General features: G+C 52.4%; 1 protein-coding gene across 7 annotated transcripts in view; it reads left to right on the forward strand.

The window, feature by feature from the left end:
• Window positions 1-18,297, forward strand: part of BANP (BTG3 associated nuclear protein) — a 129,855-nt gene that overhangs the window by 102,189 nt on the left and 9,369 nt on the right. For 6 of the 7 annotated variants that reach the window (XM_088027528.1, XM_028092141.2, XM_028092160.2 and 3 more), the window contains 2 exons: window positions 2,053-2,196; window positions 6,179-6,817. In XM_088027528.1, coding sequence (XP_087883654.1) covers window positions 2,053-2,196; window positions 6,179-6,250 — 216 coding nt within the window. In that variant the 3' untranslated portion in view covers window positions 6,251-6,817. Of the gene's footprint in view, window positions 1-2,052; window positions 2,197-6,178; window positions 6,818-18,297 lie in introns of those variants that run through there. The other variant, XM_028092169.2, reaches the window with a different exon arrangement.

The raw sequence follows: 18,297 nt of genomic DNA on the forward strand, positions 1-18,297 counted from the left end.
GCCCGACTCCTGATGCTGCTGCTGCCCTTAGCTCGGCTCTAGTCTGAACGAACTTTCTGCCCACTGTAGGTGAAGCCATTCCCATCGAGAAGCTCGTCTCCCTGGGGGACTCTTGCTTTCCCCACCTGAAGAACGGCGCCCCTGTCTGGTCACGCTCCCAGCTCTTCGCGTGGAGGCCCCTGGGGGAGGGTTTTCTCTGCAGGGTCTGGGATGTGAAGAAGGGCGAGGGCGCTGAGGGGCTGGAAGGCCTCTCCCGCCAGCCCCTCGTGCACGTTGACTTTTTGACTTGTTCCCGAATCAGTTGCCAAAAGCAAACCAGTGTGGACACATTGAGGAAGTGTGGTGTTTGGGTTGAAATCTCAGGTGAAAACATTTTCCCGTTTTTATTTTCATTTGCCAGCCAGGCTGGTGAAGTGCCTGTCCTCGTCATAACGTGGCACATTCAGATTCCGAGCTTTCTGACGTTCTCGTTCGTAAGATGGAAGCAGCTGTGCAGGCCGTGTGTGGAGTCAGCTTACGGTGGTGCTGACAGGAAGCAGCGTACCCTCAGGAAACCGTAACATGCCCCGTGTCACGGGCGGTCGTGGCTCACCGCCAAAACCAGAGGAAGGCAGAGCCTTCTCAGAAAACAGTTCCGGGATGGCGTGGCTTTCATTAAGGATAGTTGATGATTTGACCTTACATCAGCGCATTAAGGGATCTTGTACAGCACGCCGTGGTGACAGAACCGTGACTACATTACCTAACATTTTCGCTCCCGTGGTTCCAAACACTGCACGGTTTTTACATTTGAGCCAGTATCGAGCAAAAGCGTGCTCAGTGAGGGCATCCACGGCACCAGTGGACTGTTCCAGCCTCTCCTTCCCTTCACCCACCGAAAGGCAAACTCATGTGCTGTTTTGAGCATCCCTTCCCTTCCGTCTTTTCCCCATCGAGATCTTTCCTCGCTGTCGTGGGGCCGAGTTGCTGCGTGGAGCACACTCTCCCCCACACCGCAAACCCGCGCCCAGTGGGAGCGCCCCGCGCTTGATCCCGCCAGTTAGAGAGGCTCTGCCCCTGGGGGAGTGGGGCCGGCCCCTGCCCGAGGCTGCCGTCCCGCAGGCCACGTGGGGGCTGGCTGCCTTCCTGTGGCTGCACTGGGTCTTACCTTATGGCCGGGAGAGGTCTGGTGCAGAGGAGGTCCGGGGAGTAATACAGGAGACGGGTTTTCGCCAGTTTTTCCAAACCTCTCTTGGGAGCACTCACTGGTACAAATGGCTGATGATGGACAAGGAGCTGCTGTTGTCGGGTCAGCCCTTGGGGAGCGAGAAGCCGGCTCCTTGGAAGGAGACAGCTGAGGAAAGGCCAGCGTGCTGCGTGCGTGCCTGTGGCTGCAGCGCCGGGTGTCCACATCCTCATGCACTCACGGTCTGGAGGTCCATGTCCAGCGTCGTCACCGGGCCGCTCCTCCCAGAGGCTCTAGGGGAGGGTCATCTCCCAGCTGCCCCGGCCTCCAGACCTGCCCCATCCTTGGGTTTTCTTCGTAACTGCATTTGTCCACTATCAGAGGGCTCTGTCTCCCTGGCTCTCAAGCACTCGGGGGGCTGTCCGGAAGAGCTGGCGAAGGTGTCTGGCACGTGGGTTGGGGATGTGATGCCATCTCCTCTTCCCTCCGGGCTGCCCTCCCATGAACCTCAAACAGCAGAGACTTCCAGAAGGTCTTCGGTGCTTTGGTCTCTCTGTCCCACACCCCACTGTTTCCTCGCCATCCTTCTCAGACACCCCTCGGCTGCGCCCCTGAGCTTTACTCTTTGAAAACTGGAGCTGGTTGGTCTTTTTCTTATGCGGCTTGAAAACCCACCGTTCTGTCCCGTGTGTGGCTGTTTGAGGGAGGGCACTTGGGGATGCAGCAGAACAGCTCGGTCATGCTGTACACATTCGCACGGCAGACCCCACGATGTCGAGGGTGGGCCTCGGCCACCTCTCTGGGTCCGTGCAGCCACAGTAGAACAGCACTTACCCCTGGCCCAGCGAGGCTGTCCGTGCTGACCGGGGTCTGCTTTGTCTCTCCAGGTGCTGCAGGGCGCCCAGCTGATAGCCGTGGCCTCTTCTGACCCCACTGCTGGGGGCGTGGATGGCTCGCCTCTCCAGGGCAGCGACATCCAGGTCCAGTACGTCCAGCTGGCTCCGGTGACTGACCACACCACTGCGGCTCAGGTGGGTCCCCCCTTCTGGAAGTGGACGCCCCCGTCTGTGGACAGGTCCTGGGGCTTCTGTAGGTGTGCACGCAGCTGGGGTGATTCTGCTTCTGCTCTTCTCCCACGAGGAGGGTAAACTGTCGTTGAAGGGCACATGATGTGGATGGAGGCACTGATTTTTGTAATGCCTGACGATGTGAGGCTGGAAGTTAGGTCCCGGCCCAGATGCCAGTGTTAAGCCAATTCTTGAGATAATACGGTGTCTTGTCTTCTTTATAAATTCAGAGGCAAGAATTAATTGTGTCTGCCTACCCCACAGAGCCAGCTCCTGGGGGCTGCAGAACGAGAGGGTTCCTGTTTACCTGAGACCTCACTGCCCCTCTGAGAGCGGCAGGGCCCAGCCCGGGGTTCAGCACGCCTGCAGACAATGTAGCCCCGGCCCTTGGCCTTGACCCTTTCCCCAGGGGCAGGTTGTGGGTTCTCGCCTCTGTGGTGGAGATGCAGGATAGCCCTGGGCAGCTGTGGCGCTTCCCTGGGTGCTGAGGGCCCCGTCTGGCCTGGTTTGCAGCCTCCCGTGTGGCCGCCCGGGGGCCTTGCTGGGGATGGCTCGTGGCTAGGGCCCGGTGTTCCCTTTGCTCGGTGTGTGCTTCCTCAGGGGGCAGTCTGGTGGCGGAGCCCCGGCCGCCCCCGCCCCTGCTGTCCTTGTTGTCTGGTTTTGCTGGACTGAGGGGCTCGTCTCCGCTGCCCGTCCTCCATGCCTTCCCAGGAGCAGGAAAGCGCGGCGTGCCCTCTCTGCATGCCTCCTGGCACGTCAGCTGAGGGGACTGCTGCTTCGAGTGTCTGACACGTTTGTGGAGCTGCCCCTCGGCAAGTGCGCTTGGCCAAGCATGGCCTCCCCTCAGGGTCCCCCGGGCCTCCCAGCTAGTGTGAAGGGCCAGCCGGAAGCCCCGTTTAGGGGACAGCATGCTTTCGGTGTAGTCGGCTGATCGGAGAACAGCGGGGCCTGCTTTTCTGGCAGGAACGTAGGATGGGTCCCGAGAGCATGCGGGTCCATCCCTGGCGCAAAGCGCAGGCTGCGGGTGGCGGGAGCGGCAGATGCGCCCTTTCCCTGTGTTCTCGAAGCTTGTGGGTGGTGCTTGGAGTCACTGGCCTTTGTGCTGAGACCGGGCCGAGAGGCTCACTGACGCAGGGGCTCTCGGCTGCTCCGACCACGGCTGGTCAGCTCCTGCCTGTGTCCTTGCACACTCTGCAGTCCCCTGGGCCCACCCCTCTCCCCTCTGCATCTGGTGCCGAGGAACCATATGTATCTCCACGCCACTGGCTTCTGATGCTCAGAACTGAAGCCCCAGGTTCCCACGCTCCCCTCTGTCTCTGTTTAGGACCGTGCTCGGTGTTGTGTGTGCTCCTAGCCTCAGGAGGAAAGGGCATTCTCCTTTGCTTGCTTGTGAGGTGGCTGCTGAGGAGTGGAGCTCGGTGTAGCCAGAGAGGGTGCCCCAGGGGGCTGTGACCAGGTGGCCAGCTGGCTGAGCTCAGCGGACCTGTGAGGACTTAAATGCTTAATCTCCTAATTCATAGCGAGGCCCCTTGAGCGAGCGTGTTTCCTGGAGAAGGCGCCACCTCTCTGTCCCCCTCAGACTCCTCCAGCCCCTTCCACGTGAGTGGCTACGGCAGCCTGGGCCCTTGTGGGTCCGCCTCCTGTGTGGCTTTTGTGCGGTAGTGACCACAGAGGCCCACTCCACCCTGGAGATGAACCAAGAAGGGTTGAGTGTGACCAGGAGCCAGCGGTGTTGTGGGGACGAGGTGGACTTCTCTCTGGTTTGAGCATGAGCCTGTCCTGGAAGTCAGAGCCCCTGCAGGCCCCCCTCTACCCACGCTGGGTCGCTTGTGTCTGATGCCCTGCATGGTCCTAGGTGGGGTCATTGCACTCAGGCAGTTTTCTTCCCTGCTGCCCAGCAGGCATGGAAGGGTCCCATGGTGCATGCTTCAGACCTGGGGTGCCGTGTGGCAGGCCGTCTTCCTGGACCATGAGTTTGTGGTCATTCCACAGATTGCAGAATTGAGGAAGGCCGTGTCCATTTAGCTCTTGGCCTCCTTGGCTTCCGGTCTGCATTCTTTGTCTCAATTCCTGCCTGGCAAGTTCTTGGGACCCACTTAATGAGTATGTGTAGGAACAGGCCAGAGAATGAGATGTGCACCCGCGGGGGTGTTTTCCCTGTAGGAGACCTCACTTGGCCTGGACTCGGTCCGTCAGCAGGTGATACAGCAGCAGGGTGGGCCCGGACGTGGCCTGCCGTGTGTGGCCCCCCATGCGTGGCCCTGGGGCCTGCTCCCCCTGTCTCATCCTCAGGCGCTCGCTCTCCAGTGGCGCCGCTGGTGCCTTCTGTAGACGGGGCCGTGTCTGCAGAAGGAAGGGGTTCCTGACTGTTTATCAGCATGAAGGCCGTCTGCTCTTGTGGGGCTCTTGCTGGATTTACTTTGAGTCTGCTGGTCAGAACAGGGTCAGGTACGTAAACTCCTTCCTGGAGAAGACCACGCTTAGCCGACAAGAATGTTCTAGGAGCCCCTGTGGGGCTGGAGGAGGAGCCTGGCTTCTCTTGGGCAGGACGCCAGGGAGTTGGCCCCGTGTGATGGGCACTGCCTGGTGACCACCTGCACAGGCACATGCCGGAGTTGGCTGCCCAGGGCTGCCGGCTGTCTTTGGTGCCTTCAAACATCTGGAACTTTCTGAGTCGTGTGGTCGGAGCCCTTTCCCTACATTTCCTGCCTGAGACACAGGTCTGGCTGCTGCGTTTTGAGGACGAAGGTGAAGGGAGGGGCGTCCTCATCAGGGTGTGGGTCTCCCCGAGTCCCCCGGGTAGGCACCCCCCTCATCTGTGTTCCACTTTCTGTGTGCCTGAGCCCGAAGCCGCCTTTCCAGGTGATCGAGGGAAGGCACTCCACGTCCCGGAGGTCCTCTCTGCCCGGCCTGTGACCCCGCCGCCCGCTCCCTCTGCCTGCAGCCGCGACCTTGCCTGAATCCGCTTTCCCTCGCCCGGAAATGTGCAGAGAGCCTCCTGTGCTCGGTGTGTCCTGGCTTCATCCTCCCTCCTGACTCCTGCCTGGGCTGCCGTCCAGGGCTCTGCAGGCGGTGTGGGTGATGCCTGTGCTAAGTCCGCAACCCGCAGGGCCCTCCCTTCTCTCAGGGAGCCCTGCGTGCGGTGTCCCGTGCTGCCTGAATTCCAGAAGCACGGCCTCGAACCACAGCAGAAGCCGCAGCACCGGCCGCACACCTCGGGGCTCCTGCCTGCTGTGTCCCTGGCGCTCTGCCTCTTCAGCCTCCACGTGCTCGCGCCTGGTCTCTCCGGCCACGTCTCCAGGGTGGCCACGTGCCCGCCTCTGAGGGTCTCATCTTTGTGACGTTGTCTTGGGCTGACAGCTGGGGGAGCCTAGGGAAAAACCCCTGTTGATCTCTATCTGGGGGCTCACTCTGGTCGTTGAGGTGGATGGTCGGTGGCTTATTCTAAATTGTATTTTCCCCTTTATCTTCAACCTGTAAATATACCTTTAAAGTCCTTTTAACGTCTGTAGGTCACTGATTAGAACTTCTTCTGTTAAGAAGAAAAATGTTACTGTCCCTAAAATGGTATTTTGGGGGGACAGTGGAGCAGCTTTTATAAGAAGGCAAAGTGGTGACTGAAATTCTAGGTACACAGGACGGTTTAACCACTCGGAAGGCATTCCCCAGTGAGGGGCAGGGGTGGGACTGGGAACAGGCTTCGGCAAGCCCCAGAGCATGTGCGGGAGGGTCGGTGGGGGCGTGCCAAACAGAAGGTTCTGAAAAGACGGACCATGGCCCCAGGGAGAGTCCTCTGCCAAAGCAGGGGCGAACCTTGGCCCCTTCCAGCTCTGCTGTGTATGCTTCTTTCAACCACAAAAGCCATTGGTGTTTAATGACCCGCCAGTGGCCTGGACTTGCGTGGTGGGTACTTTTATAGAAAGCCCTCCTCTCTCCCCTCTTGCAGACGGCTGAGACCCTACAGCCCACCCTGCAGCCTGAAATGCAGCTCGAGCATGGAGCCATCCAGATCCAGTAGGCGGGACAGGCCACCCACCCACGACAGGACCTAAGACGGGGCCATGGCCGTGCTCAGCGCCGGCTCCAGCCAACCGCCCTGTTCTACGCGCGCCCTGGCCCCACGGCTTTGCACGGAGGTGACTGCACGTGTTCCGTTCAAGTGCGTCTGAAAGCCTCCCCTGCGGGGGGAGTGTCCCGCTCAACAGAAATGTGCCAGTAACGGCCACCACCCCTCCAGAAGACCCTTTTGAGTCCCACTGTCGGCATCCAGAGAAAGAGTGGGGAAGCACAGTGTAGATTGCATTAAGTACGTGCGGAAAATCAAGAACTACAATATTTTTCTCTGTTCAAACAGCTTTTTTTAATTTGCTATGGTGTTTATAACAAAAAAGAAAATTGAAAAAAAAAAAAAGTGGAGTAGCAGAAGCCTTTTGCTGTGTGCTCTGTTCCGTGTAATGAAAATAGGTATTTGCAAAAGACAACTAACAATTTTGATGGAAATATTGCTTACCTACTTTTCTAGGGGGAAATGCTCACAACACTGTTAATTATGCATTTCTAATGAAATAAAATGTATTTATGACCACAGCAGGTTCGTGTCATTTCTCTGAAGAGGTGGTTTGCCTCGAGGCCGGCCTCCTTCCTGGTGGCTGCTTGGGCCTCACCCCATGGGCCCTTTCAGCCATGTTGACAGGAGTTGTGGGGTGTTTTCCCAAGGAAGGCTGTGGCTGTTTCTCACGGTCCCATGGAATAGGCCGTGGGAATGGCTCCCCGGGTCGCCAAGCGCTGTACCACGGCGTGCCCTCAGACGTGGGCACCCCTTGAGACAGTGTGAGCATGGCTCAGTGTTGCAGGAGCTCCCGCAGGCAGACCGTGAATGACACGGGCCTCTCCCAGGGCCACAGTCACAGCTTGGGGTCCTCGGGGGAAGTCACATCCATAGACGTACGCCGCATCCTGTAAAATTTTGAGAAGAAAGGTAGTTCCACACCAGCGTCCCGGAGGTGGTTTGCATGACGAGCGCCCAGCAGTGTCTGGTCTCCCTGTCCGCTCTGTTGTGGCAGTTACGTTACGTTGGTGGGGTCTGGGGGTTTCCCACCACAAAACTGCATTCCCTGACTTAGACTGTGAGCTCAGTGCTTTGCCTGGAAAGGATTCGAAGTTGCTATCCCAAACAGTTGCACCTCTCCCATGCCACGCCGTTGGGGGTCGCCGGGCTGGGTGGTTTACACCGGGGCACGCTGACGGGGGATGGTGGGCTGGGGGAGCAGCTCCTGAGAGTGGGGTGGCGCCTCTGCGTCCCATGCCTCCACCTGCCCTCCACGGGTAGGGGCTGTTCTCCCGTAGATGGAAATGGCTGGAATCTCAGAAGGAGAGAAGAGAATATCACGTTTAAGGGATTCCAGAAACAGATCTCAAGTAGAAAGAAAAAAAGTCATGCCTGAACCCCCACACCGCATTGAAGGCAAGGCTAATTCTGAAAGCAGCCGGAGAGAAAAGACAGCCCCCGTGCAGGGGAGGGACCGTAGCAGAAGCACAGCCGAATGTTCTGCGGCCTCAGAAGTCAGAAGCACAGGCTTGTGCCAACAAGGCACTGAGAGAAGGACGTTTCCACCTCCTGCTTGAATGCTCAGGAAAACTGAAGGTTGTTCGGGAACATTTGGGACAGTTACGATCGAACCCAGCATTTCCACTCCTACGTGTAAGGTATACACCCACAGACATTGAAAGCATGTGCCCACACATAAACTTGTACACAAATGGGCATTGTGGCATTATTCGTATTAGCCCAAAAGTGGAAACAACCAAGTGTCTGTCCGAAGATGAATGGGTAAACCAAATGTGGTCTCTCCAGCCATACATGGAATATTATTCAGCCGTAAAAAGGAGTGAAGCTCCATCACAGGCTACAGCACCAGTGGACCTCACAAGCGTCATGCTGAGTGAGAGAGCCTGTGTACTCTACAGGCCTGTTGCTGGGAAGTGCTCGGAACAGGCCAGTCCGCAGAGGCAGCGAGCAGAAGCACATCAGGGGGCGCAGGGGCGAGGCAAGGAGACGTGGGGAGTGACTGCTCACAGGGCGGGGGTTTCCCTGTGAGGTGGCCAGCATTAAATGATGGAATTTTGGCCCAACCAAAATTTTCGAATTTTGGAATAAAATGATGACGTTGGCCCAGCTCTGTAAATATACTAAAAGTCATTGAAATAAACACTTCTTAAAAGGGTGACTAATTTTTGGCATATGAGTCCTATCTCAAGGTTATTAAAAATAAAGGACGACACTTCAAAAACATTTTATAGACAAAATGAGAGTGTCACCTGCAGACGGTCCCTCCTGTGAAGGAAATTGCAAGGAATTTTCTTCAAGAACAGGAGTGTGGATCCAGGAGGAGGTTTTAAAGGAAGAAGGATGGACGAAACCAAACAAACAAGTATGTCTAAGGGCTGTGCCTAAAACTGTCTCGTGCTGAAATTCTCAAATACAGTAAGGTACTGGGAAAAATTACTTGGTCAGTTGGGACCAGCAGGAAAGAGCTAAATTGTTTTAAAGCCTCTTTTTATTGCCCTGGAGAAAAGGGATCAAGATACTGTACAATTTCAAGGCGTCACGTTTAATATTCTTGACAAGCGTTTAAGAAATGCAGTACGTAGAAATCGTTAAGGTGGTGGATATGTGAACGACGTGATAAGGAGCTGGGCCTAACCGACATGCGGGAGGCCGCGTCCAGCAGCCCCAGAGTGTGCAGTCTTCCCGTGGGCTCTTTGGAACGTTATCAAATTGGCCTCGTGCCAGATCATAAAGATGGTCTCCCACAGACATCAAAGGCCTGAGACCCTGCAGACCACGCTCTTCGACCAAGTGGGATTAAGTTAAAAATTAATGAAAAAAAAAATGAGTACATTTGCAAATGTTTGCAGATTAACGGACTTTGAAAATAACCCATGGGCCAAATAAAATATCAAAATGGAAAGGTATCTTTAATTACCAATTAAATATGACATCAACATATCAAAACTTGTGGACTACGTTGAAAGTTGTGCTTAGAAAAAATTGGTCTCCTTCGGATACCTTCCCAGAAGTGGGACTGGTGGGTCATTTGATAGTTTTGTTTTTCATTTTTTGAGGATCCTCCGTAATGTTTTCCTCGGTGGCCGCACCAGTTTACAATCCCACCAGCAGGGCACAGGGGTTCCCTTTTCTCCACATCCTCAAACCAAGAGTCGGACGCTTAACCGACTGAGTCACCCAGACGCCCCTCATCGTGGTTTTGATATGATTTCTCTAATGATTAGTGATGTCAAGCATCTTTCCTTGTTCCTGTTGGCCTTTCATAGATCTTCTTTGGAGATATGTTTAGTCAGGTCCCTTGCCCATTTTTTAATTGGATGTTTTTGCTACTGAGTTGTAGGAGTTTTTTTCTGTATTTTGGATATTAATCTCTCATCAGATAGATGGTTTGCAAGTATTTTTTTCCCTTTGTGTAGATTGTCTTTTCACTTTGTTGGTGATTTCTTTTGCTGAGCAGAAGGTTTTTAGTTGGAATGTGGTCCCACCGTTTATTTTTGATCTTGTTGCCGGAGCTGTAGGTGTCCTGTCCAGACAGCCATTACCCGTGTCGAGGAGTTGAGTTCCTATGTTTTCTTCTAGGAGTTTCATGGTTTCAGGTCTTGTATTTAAGTTTTTAGTCAGTTTCAAGTTAATTTTTGGGAGTGGTTTACGATATGGATCCATTTTCGTTCTTTTGCACGTGAATACCCAGTCATCCCAGTACCGTTTATTGGAGAGGTTGTCTTTTCTCCGTTGAGTGTCCTTGAAGGGTGCCCACCCTTGCCACCTCTGTTCAACACATGACTGAGTTCTAGCCAGAGCAGTTGGAAAAGTAGAACCAGCCTCTGACTCAGCAATTCCATTTCTGGGAATATATCCAAAGGGAACAAAAACACTAACTCAAAAAGATAACTGCATCCCCATGTTAATAGCAGCATTATTTACAGTGGTCAAGACATGGAGACCATACGTAAGTGTCCGTGGTTGGGTGGGTGGGTAGAGAAGATGTGCTAAAAATATATCTACACAGTGGAAATTACTTATTCTGCCATAGAATAAAGGGAATCCTACCATTTGCAACAACATGGGTGGACCTTGAAGGCATTAGGCTAAGTAAAATAAGTCAGAGAAAGACAAATATTGTATGGTATCACTTATGTGTGGAATCTAAAACAAAAGACCAAACTCCCAGAAAAAGAGATCAGACTTATGGTTAGCAGACGTGGAGGTTAGGAGGAGGGGAAACTGGAGGAAGGCTGTCAAAAGGTACCAACTTCCAGGTATAAGGCAAATCAGTACTAGGGGTGTGATGTATGACGCGATGACCTCAGTGAACGCTCCCATGTGATACACAGGACGGGTAAGAGAGTAAATCCTAGGAGTTCTCATCACAAGGAGAAATTTTCTCCCTTTTTTCTTCTTTCTTTTTGTTTTGTTTGTTTTGTATTTCTATGAGAAGGTGGATGCTAGCTGAACCTACTGTGGTAATCCTTTCACATTATGTGTAAATCAAGCCATCATGCTGTATGCCTTATACGGTGATGTGTATCGGTTATTTTTCAGTAAAACTGGAAAAAAAGAAGAGTGGGCATCTTTGTCTTGTTCCTGATCTTAGAGGATAAGCTTTTTCACCATTGAGGTGATATTAGCTATGGGCTTGTCACATAAAGCCTTTATTAAGTTGAAGTATGTCCCTTCTATAACCCATTTGTTGAGACTTTTTATCCCCGAAAGGACGTTGTATTTTGCCAAATGCTTTTTCAGCATCTATTGAGGTGATGATATGATTTTTATTCTACATTTTATTAACATGGTATGTCATGCTTATTGATTTGAATCATCCTCGTATCCTCACACTTGGTCATGGTGTATGGTTTGCCGGTATTTTGTCGAGAATTTTCACATCTACAGTCGTCTGGGATATCAGCTTGCAGTTTCCCTTTCCTGTGGTGTCTTCATCTGGCCTTGATAGGGTAATACTGGCCTTGTAAAATGAGTTTGGGAGTTTTCTCAAGTTTTTTGGAAGAGCTTGAGAAGGATTGGCACTAATTCTTCAAACGTTTGGAAGAATTCATCAGTGAAGCCATCTGGCTTGGGCTTCTCTGCACTGGAAGTTCAGATGACTGTTTAATGTCCTTATTAGTGGTCTGTTCACATTTTATTTCTTTGTGATTTAGTGTGGGAGGTTGTATTTTCTAGGAACTTGTCCCTTACTTCGAGGTTGTCTAGTTGGTTGGCACATTAATGCTCCTAGTAATCTCGTAGGATCCTTTGCATTTCTGTGGTATCAGTAGTACTGTCTCCTCTTTCATTTCCGATTATATTTGAGTCTCTCCTTTCTTCTCAGTCCGGCTAAAGTTTTGTCAATTTTGTTTATCTTTTCAAAAAAACAGCACCACCCACTGTATACACATTTATAGTTGCTATGTCCCTTCAGTGTATTGAATTAACCCCTGTATCATTATATGGTGGGTGACCTTCTTTGTCTCATTACGGTTTTTGACTTAAAGTCTATTTTTTAAAATATAAGTGTAGCTACCCCTGCTGTGTTTTGTTTTCCATTTGTTTGGAATATCTTTTCTAGCTGCTCCCTTCGAGCCTCTCTGTGTCCTTAAAGCAAAATGGGTCTCTTTTTAGCATGGTATTTGAGTCTTCCATTCAGCTACTCTGTGCCTTTTGATTGGATAATTTAATCCATTGATATTTAAAGTAAGAGAATTACTGATGCTTTTATTAATTGTTTCCTTACTATTCTGTAGTTCCCTTGTTTCTGGTTCCTCTATGGAGTTATGGTTCTCTGCGGTGGTGCACTTTGATGCCTTTTCCTTTCTAGGGTTTTGTTTGCCTTTACTGTGACGCTAACTTAACATCTTTTTGAAGTTGATAACTTTAATCACATGAAAAACTGCTCTTTACCCTTACCCCGTTTTATGCTTTTGATGTCACAGTTTATACCTTCTTATATTGTGTATTTATTGGCAAGTTATTGTAGATAGTTTTTTTTTTGTTTGTTTCTTTGTTTGAATTTTTATCGTAAGTAGGCTTCACACCCAGCGTGGGGCTTGAAGTCATGACCTTGAGATCAAGAGTCACATGCTCTTCCGCCTGAGCCAGCCGGGCGCCCCCAGATGGTTATTTTCAATACTTCTGTCCTTTAATGTTTGTTCTAGAGTCAGTGATGAGCACGTCAGCACACGTGTTAGAGTGTTGGGAATTTGAATGTGTCCTCACCTGCATCAGCGAGTCCTGTATTTTTGTCTGTCTTGTGTTACTAATTAGTGTCCACCCATCTCCACCTGCAGGATTCCCTTCAGCACCTCTCGGAAGGCAGGCTTGTGCTAACAACCTCCCTCCGCTTGTGCTCGTCCCGGGATGGCTTTCTGTCCTTCGTTGCTGGAGGACACTTCTGCTGGCTGTTCCGGTTGGAAGTCTTTTTCTTTCAGCGCTCTGCGTGCGTCACCTCACCGGCCTCCAGCCTCCATTGCTTCTGCAGAGAACTCTGCTGGGAGCCTGTGGGTTCCCTGGTGGTTCCATTATTCTGTGGCTGCTTTCTCAAACCTTTTTTTTCCCTGCGATTTCGGAGAGTTTCATTTTAATGTGTCCCAGAGGAGGTAGTTTGGGGTTGGAATTTGGGGGGTGTTGGAGCTTTGTGAACTTGTATTTCTTGAACTCAGCTCTCAGCACCCCTCTGCCTCTCTCCTCCTGGGGCTCCAGTCACACGCACGTGGCTTCTCGGAAGTTCTCCCGGAGCTCCCGTTGGGTCCCCCTCCCCTTTGCAGTGGGCTCCCCTTGCTGGGTGAGTCCAGGGGCGGGTCTCCTGGCCTGCCACTGCCCTCCTGCCGGCCCATCTTCACTGAAGCTCTCTATTCATCTCATTGTTTTCTTCAAGGTCAGGGTTTCTGGTTTTAGAAAAATGCTTTCTATTTCTTTGCTGAACTTCTTTCTTCTGTCCATGCATTGTTTCCCTGATTTTGTTTATTGTGTGTGTTTTCTTGTTGTTTGCAGAGTTTCTTTGGAGCGGTTATTCTGCGTTCCCTCCAGACACCTCATGACCCCCCTTCCTTAGGGTCCCTGTCGTTCTCTTGGTTTCCTTTGAGGTGTCATGTTTCTGTGATTTCCTTTGGTCCTTGTGGCCTTGTGTTGGTGTCTGGACCTTTGAAGAAGTAGGCACCCATTCCGGTCTGCACAGTTGGGCCCTGGCAGGGAAGCCTTTCACAGCCCGTCTGGGAGCCTGGGTGAGCTGGCTGGCCGTGTTCCAGTGGGCTTGCTGTGGAGTCCTCGGGCAGGCGGCCTGGTGCCCGGGTCTGCAGGGTCGGGTCTGGACCCTGGGTTCACTGTGGGCCAGCGCTGCAGCCTCTGGGGCATTCAGGTGCGTGCCTGGCCCCCACCCCCACCCCTGGGGAGCATGTCTAGCTTGGTGCAAAACTGTCTTTTCTTAGCTGTGTGCCACTGGGGTGCAGTAATCCCCACCTGCACTCCGTAGCTCTTGCAGAGGCGTTCTCCCGCGGGGATAGTTGTTCAAACTGATTTTTCCAGGAGGGGACGAGTGCCAGAAAGCCCTGTGCCCCCATCTTGCTGATGCAACTCTTAGTAGCTCCCATCTTTATGAAGTCTGACCTGTAACCTAAACTGTTGTCACAAGGAAAATTCCAGGCACAGATGACTTCACTGTTAAGTGTTTAGATATGTTTAAGAAAGAACAACAGTCTGTTAGAAACTCTTCCACAGAAGAACAACAACAATGAAAAAGGCTCACATCCCGTCTTGTTTTATGGGGCAGCATAACCTTGACGTGCGAACCTGACAAGGGTGTTGCAAAGAAAAAGCAAGGAAAGGAAGGAGAGAGGGAGAGAAAGAAAGATGGTTACAAAGCGGTGTTTCTCTTGAAAATCCCAAACAGTCCTAAACAAAGGATGAACAAGCTGGATTTCATAATATTGAGTCCCATTAGATTATGAACAAGTTGGGTTGGGTTCAGGAATGCAGGTTTGTATATTTAAAAAATCAATCAGTGTAATTCACCACATTAATGAAGAGACAAACCATATGATCTTGATAAGCAGAAAAATCATTTGTACAGTTCAACACCCATTCATGAAGAGAGCTTTTAGCAAACTAGGGGTAGAAAGGAACTTCCTTCCTTTAATCAGCTGAGAACTCTAAGGCAAATATCCTGCTTCACTGGGAGGTATTGGCCGCTCTGTCCCTGAGGTGAGGTTGAAACAAGACTGGCTGCTCACCACGTTTGTTGTCCCTGCACCACAGAGCCTGGCCAGAAAAGGAGATTTGAAGATGTAAGTCTTGAAAATCCAGAAATAAAACTGTCGTTATTTGCAGAGATACGGTTATATATGAAGAAAATCCAGAGAAATCCTTAAGCAAGCTATCAAAAGTAGTGAGTAAAGTTAGCAAGGTTGCTGGCCACACGCTCAATGTACAAGACTTGATTCTATTTCTAATTACCAGGAAAAATCAGTAATTATCCCTTACCTTATATATTATAGCCTTTCAGACACTGAAATTATGTAGAAATTAACAAAAGATGCCTGAGACAGACAGCTGTAAAGTACTGTTGAAGAAAACCTAAGAAGTGGAGGTGTCTGGCACGTTTGTGGATTGGAAGCTTCAAGGTATCCGTTCTTACCTAAATGGTGGATTCGGTGCAATTCCAACTGAAATCCAAGCAGGGAGTTTTTGTGGAAGTTGACAAGCTTGGTCTGGAATGTATTTGAAAGCGCAAAGGGCCAAGAGTAGCAGAGACCGTCTTGAAGACTTTGAACAACTTTGGAGGACGGTGTGGACGCAGGGCATCGGGGTGGGATGAGGCGCCTACAGGCAGACCCGCTCGTGCAACGTTCCCCGTCGAGCACTGAACGGCGTGGCTCCACACAGGGACAAAGGGCGCTGTGATCCGTGGTGGTTCTGGGTCAGCCAGGGACGCACAGGGGAGCAGTCGTGATCCCTCGCCCACATGTGTCCTGAAATCTGGGACGGCACGTGCAGGAAACCCCACGAAACCACTAGGAGGTAACAAAGGAGGACAGCCACTGGTGTTAGAAGCCCCCCAAGGGGGAGAGACCGCAGTGACCTGGGGAGCCTGGCATCATGGGCACGTCGCTGCGTGCTTTTCTCTGTCACTCTTCAATTTGAAAGGTTGCTTTTTTTTTTTTTTAAAGATTTTATTCATTTATTAGAGAGAGCATGAGTAGGGAGTAGCGGCAGAGAAAGAGGGAGAAGCAGACTCCCCGCTGAGCCGGGATCCTGATGCAGGACTCGATCCCAGCACCCTGGGACCATGACCTGAGCCAAAGGTAGACACTTTTAACAACTGAGCCACCCAGGTGCCCCTAAAAGGTTGCTTTTTAAATAAAACAAAAGACAAAAGTTTGCCACCAGCAGACCCACACTGAAAGGAATTATAAAGACTGTCCTTTTGGGGCGCCTGGGTGGCTCTGTCGTTAAGCGTCTGCCTTCGGTTCAGGTCATGGTCCCAGGGTCCTGGGATCGAGCCCCGCATCGGGCTCCCTGCTTGGCTGGAAGCCTGCTTCTCCCTCTCCCACTCCCCCTGCTTGTGTCCCCTCTCTCGCTCGCTCTGTGTCAAATAAATAAATAAAATCTTTAAAAAAAAATTAAAAAATGAAGATTGTCCTTTTGGCAAAGGGAGAGTGATCCTAGACGGGAGATCCTGAGGTGCAGGAAAAGTGCAAATACAGGAGTAGTCTGAGAAACTGACTGTATTGAAGAAAATAATGTCTGTAGGGCTTAAAAAGAAACAGAATTAGCATATCACGGAGGAGGATTCAGAAGGAACGCAGGAGACTGCTACGTTTGGATTTGGGTCTAGCGAGCTGCAGTTCCTTACCCATGACTGCGTATAGTGTCCAACAAATGGCAGGCGCGGGGTTGGAGGGGGGAGTTAGGGTTCAGAAGAGCCCCCGATCAGTGCAGAAAAAGGCAAGGAATTAGGGGGACGGCAGGGGGCTCTGCGTGGAGGGCGGACGGCGGGGAAGCGGGTTGAAATGAGCACGCACAGGCAGTGTGCAGGGCGCTCACGGAGGGCGGGCCTCCCCTCTGGCAGTCTGGCCGAGGCAGGAGTGCAGTTGGGGCCCCGTCGCGCCTGGGGCGGCCGTGATCCAGCACGGGCAACTGAGCGGCTATTTCATGTTTTGCTGCCTTGCAGCGCACGGGAGGAGGGCCCCGCGGACCCCTCGCTGGGGTGGGGACCTGAGGGGTGTTGAGCTCATGAGCGCAGCCAGGTTTAACCTTAGGATATCGCCCAGTGTAACTCAGCACTTAAGAGAAAATATGAGCTTCTCAGCAGAAACAGCTCTTGATAAACGTCACCACTTCAGAATGTTAAAAAAGGAGTAGACAAGGATGGTTAGCATTCTAGAAACACAAGGGAGCCTCTGCAACTTGGCCAGGGGCTTCCACAAACACTGGTCAGCTGACGGCGTGCTGCGCACATCACTGGGACTCAGGAGCACCTGGTGATGGGTAGTGGGAGGGGAGAGACCCATCACAATGACGTGACTGTGTTCTAGAACATTCCGAATAATTTCCAAAGATGAATTATCGGAACTGTTAAGAGAGCTCAGCATGTTTGGGGGATCAAAGTCGACACACAAAATACTGCATCTTCATAGACCAGCAGCAAGCTCTTAAAAATGAAATGCTAACAAGCCGCCATCAGCGTAGGCGCCATCAGCATAGGCTTACGGTATGTGAAATACCAACTTCTTTTTTTTTTTTTTAAGATTTTATTTATTTGAGAGAGAGAATGAGAGAGAGAGAGAGCACATGAGAGGAGGGAGGGTCAGAGGGAGAAGCAGACTCCCTGCTGAGCAGGGAGCCCGATGCGGGACTCGATCCCCGGACTCCAGGATCATGACCTGAGCCGAAGGCAGTCGCTTAACCAACTGAGCCACCCAGGTGCCTGTGAAATACCAACTTCTAAATCTGATTCCGCACACCCACTGTCCCGCGTCGGTGGGGTAGAGCGCCATCTGCCCTGTGCTGCTGGCCACTCCCTCAAATCCCGGCATGGGGCAGGGGGGGAGGAACCCGTGCCCCCCACGTCAGGACTGCCTGCCCAGCCTGGACTCCACGGCCCAGCGCTGCCTGTGTGCCCTCCTGCCTGCAGCCACTTAGTCTGTCACTCACCTTGGCAAAACCCCAGACTTGGAAAACCTGAACTTTTGCCAGCCTGCACCTGCAGCTGCCCCTGGTGAGCTGGGGAGAAGCCACTGGCTGGCTGGTTGCACATCTGCTGGGAGGCCCTGCACTCCCCGGCGGACACTTAATTCTGCCTGGTGGTTTCATCCTTCCTTCTGCTCGCACTCAGCCAGGCTGCTGCATCTCCCCGTCCTCACTCCGCTGGGGATGCTCCCTGACGTCACCCACTGAAGCAGTCAGAAAAGAGGTTCTGCCTTGCTGCCCATTTACTGTCTCCCGCCATTCCCATGAAAGAGCCACCGTGCACCCCTGTAAGGCCGGCCCCCCTGCCCCCCCACCCCCCCGCCACCCTGGGCCCCGTGCACAGACGGGCCCTGGGGAGATGGATGGGGGTGAGCTCTGGGTGCTTAATGGCTGAGGGCAGTGGAAACAGGAATGCATGGAAGCCGTGGGTCTGGTGTGGGCAGGGGTGGGCGGCAGCCAGCAGCAGGGTGAGGGCAGCAGGGCCTGGGGCCGTGAGAGGCTTCCCGCTCTGGCCCCTGGGATCGAGCCAGGCCTTCCCTGAATCTGGCACCCACACTGGTCAGACAGATGATGGGTTTTATCTGAGGCCATCAGAGTCCAACAGCCATGCCACTGTGGATGCTCACGACTCGGCCACCAGTGCCACCTGAGGCCAGTGTTCCCCGATGAGGGAAATGACACATCTCTAGAAGGCCAAGCTTGCCTCCATGATGGGAAGAGCCCTGTCCCAGTCTCGTGCGTCAGCACAGGAGGAAGACGGAGGGCGACAAGCCTGCGTAAGGAGCAGCCTCTTCCTTGTAGGCGGCCCTGGAGAATGC

This window comes from Eumetopias jubatus, unplaced genomic scaffold, assembly GCF_037043125.1.
Source record: "Eumetopias jubatus isolate StellerSeaLion01/CBP00866 unplaced genomic scaffold, mEumJub1_p1.0 scaffold_10, whole genome shotgun sequence".
Taxonomy (NCBI): domain Eukaryota; kingdom Metazoa; phylum Chordata; class Mammalia; order Carnivora; family Otariidae; genus Eumetopias; species Eumetopias jubatus.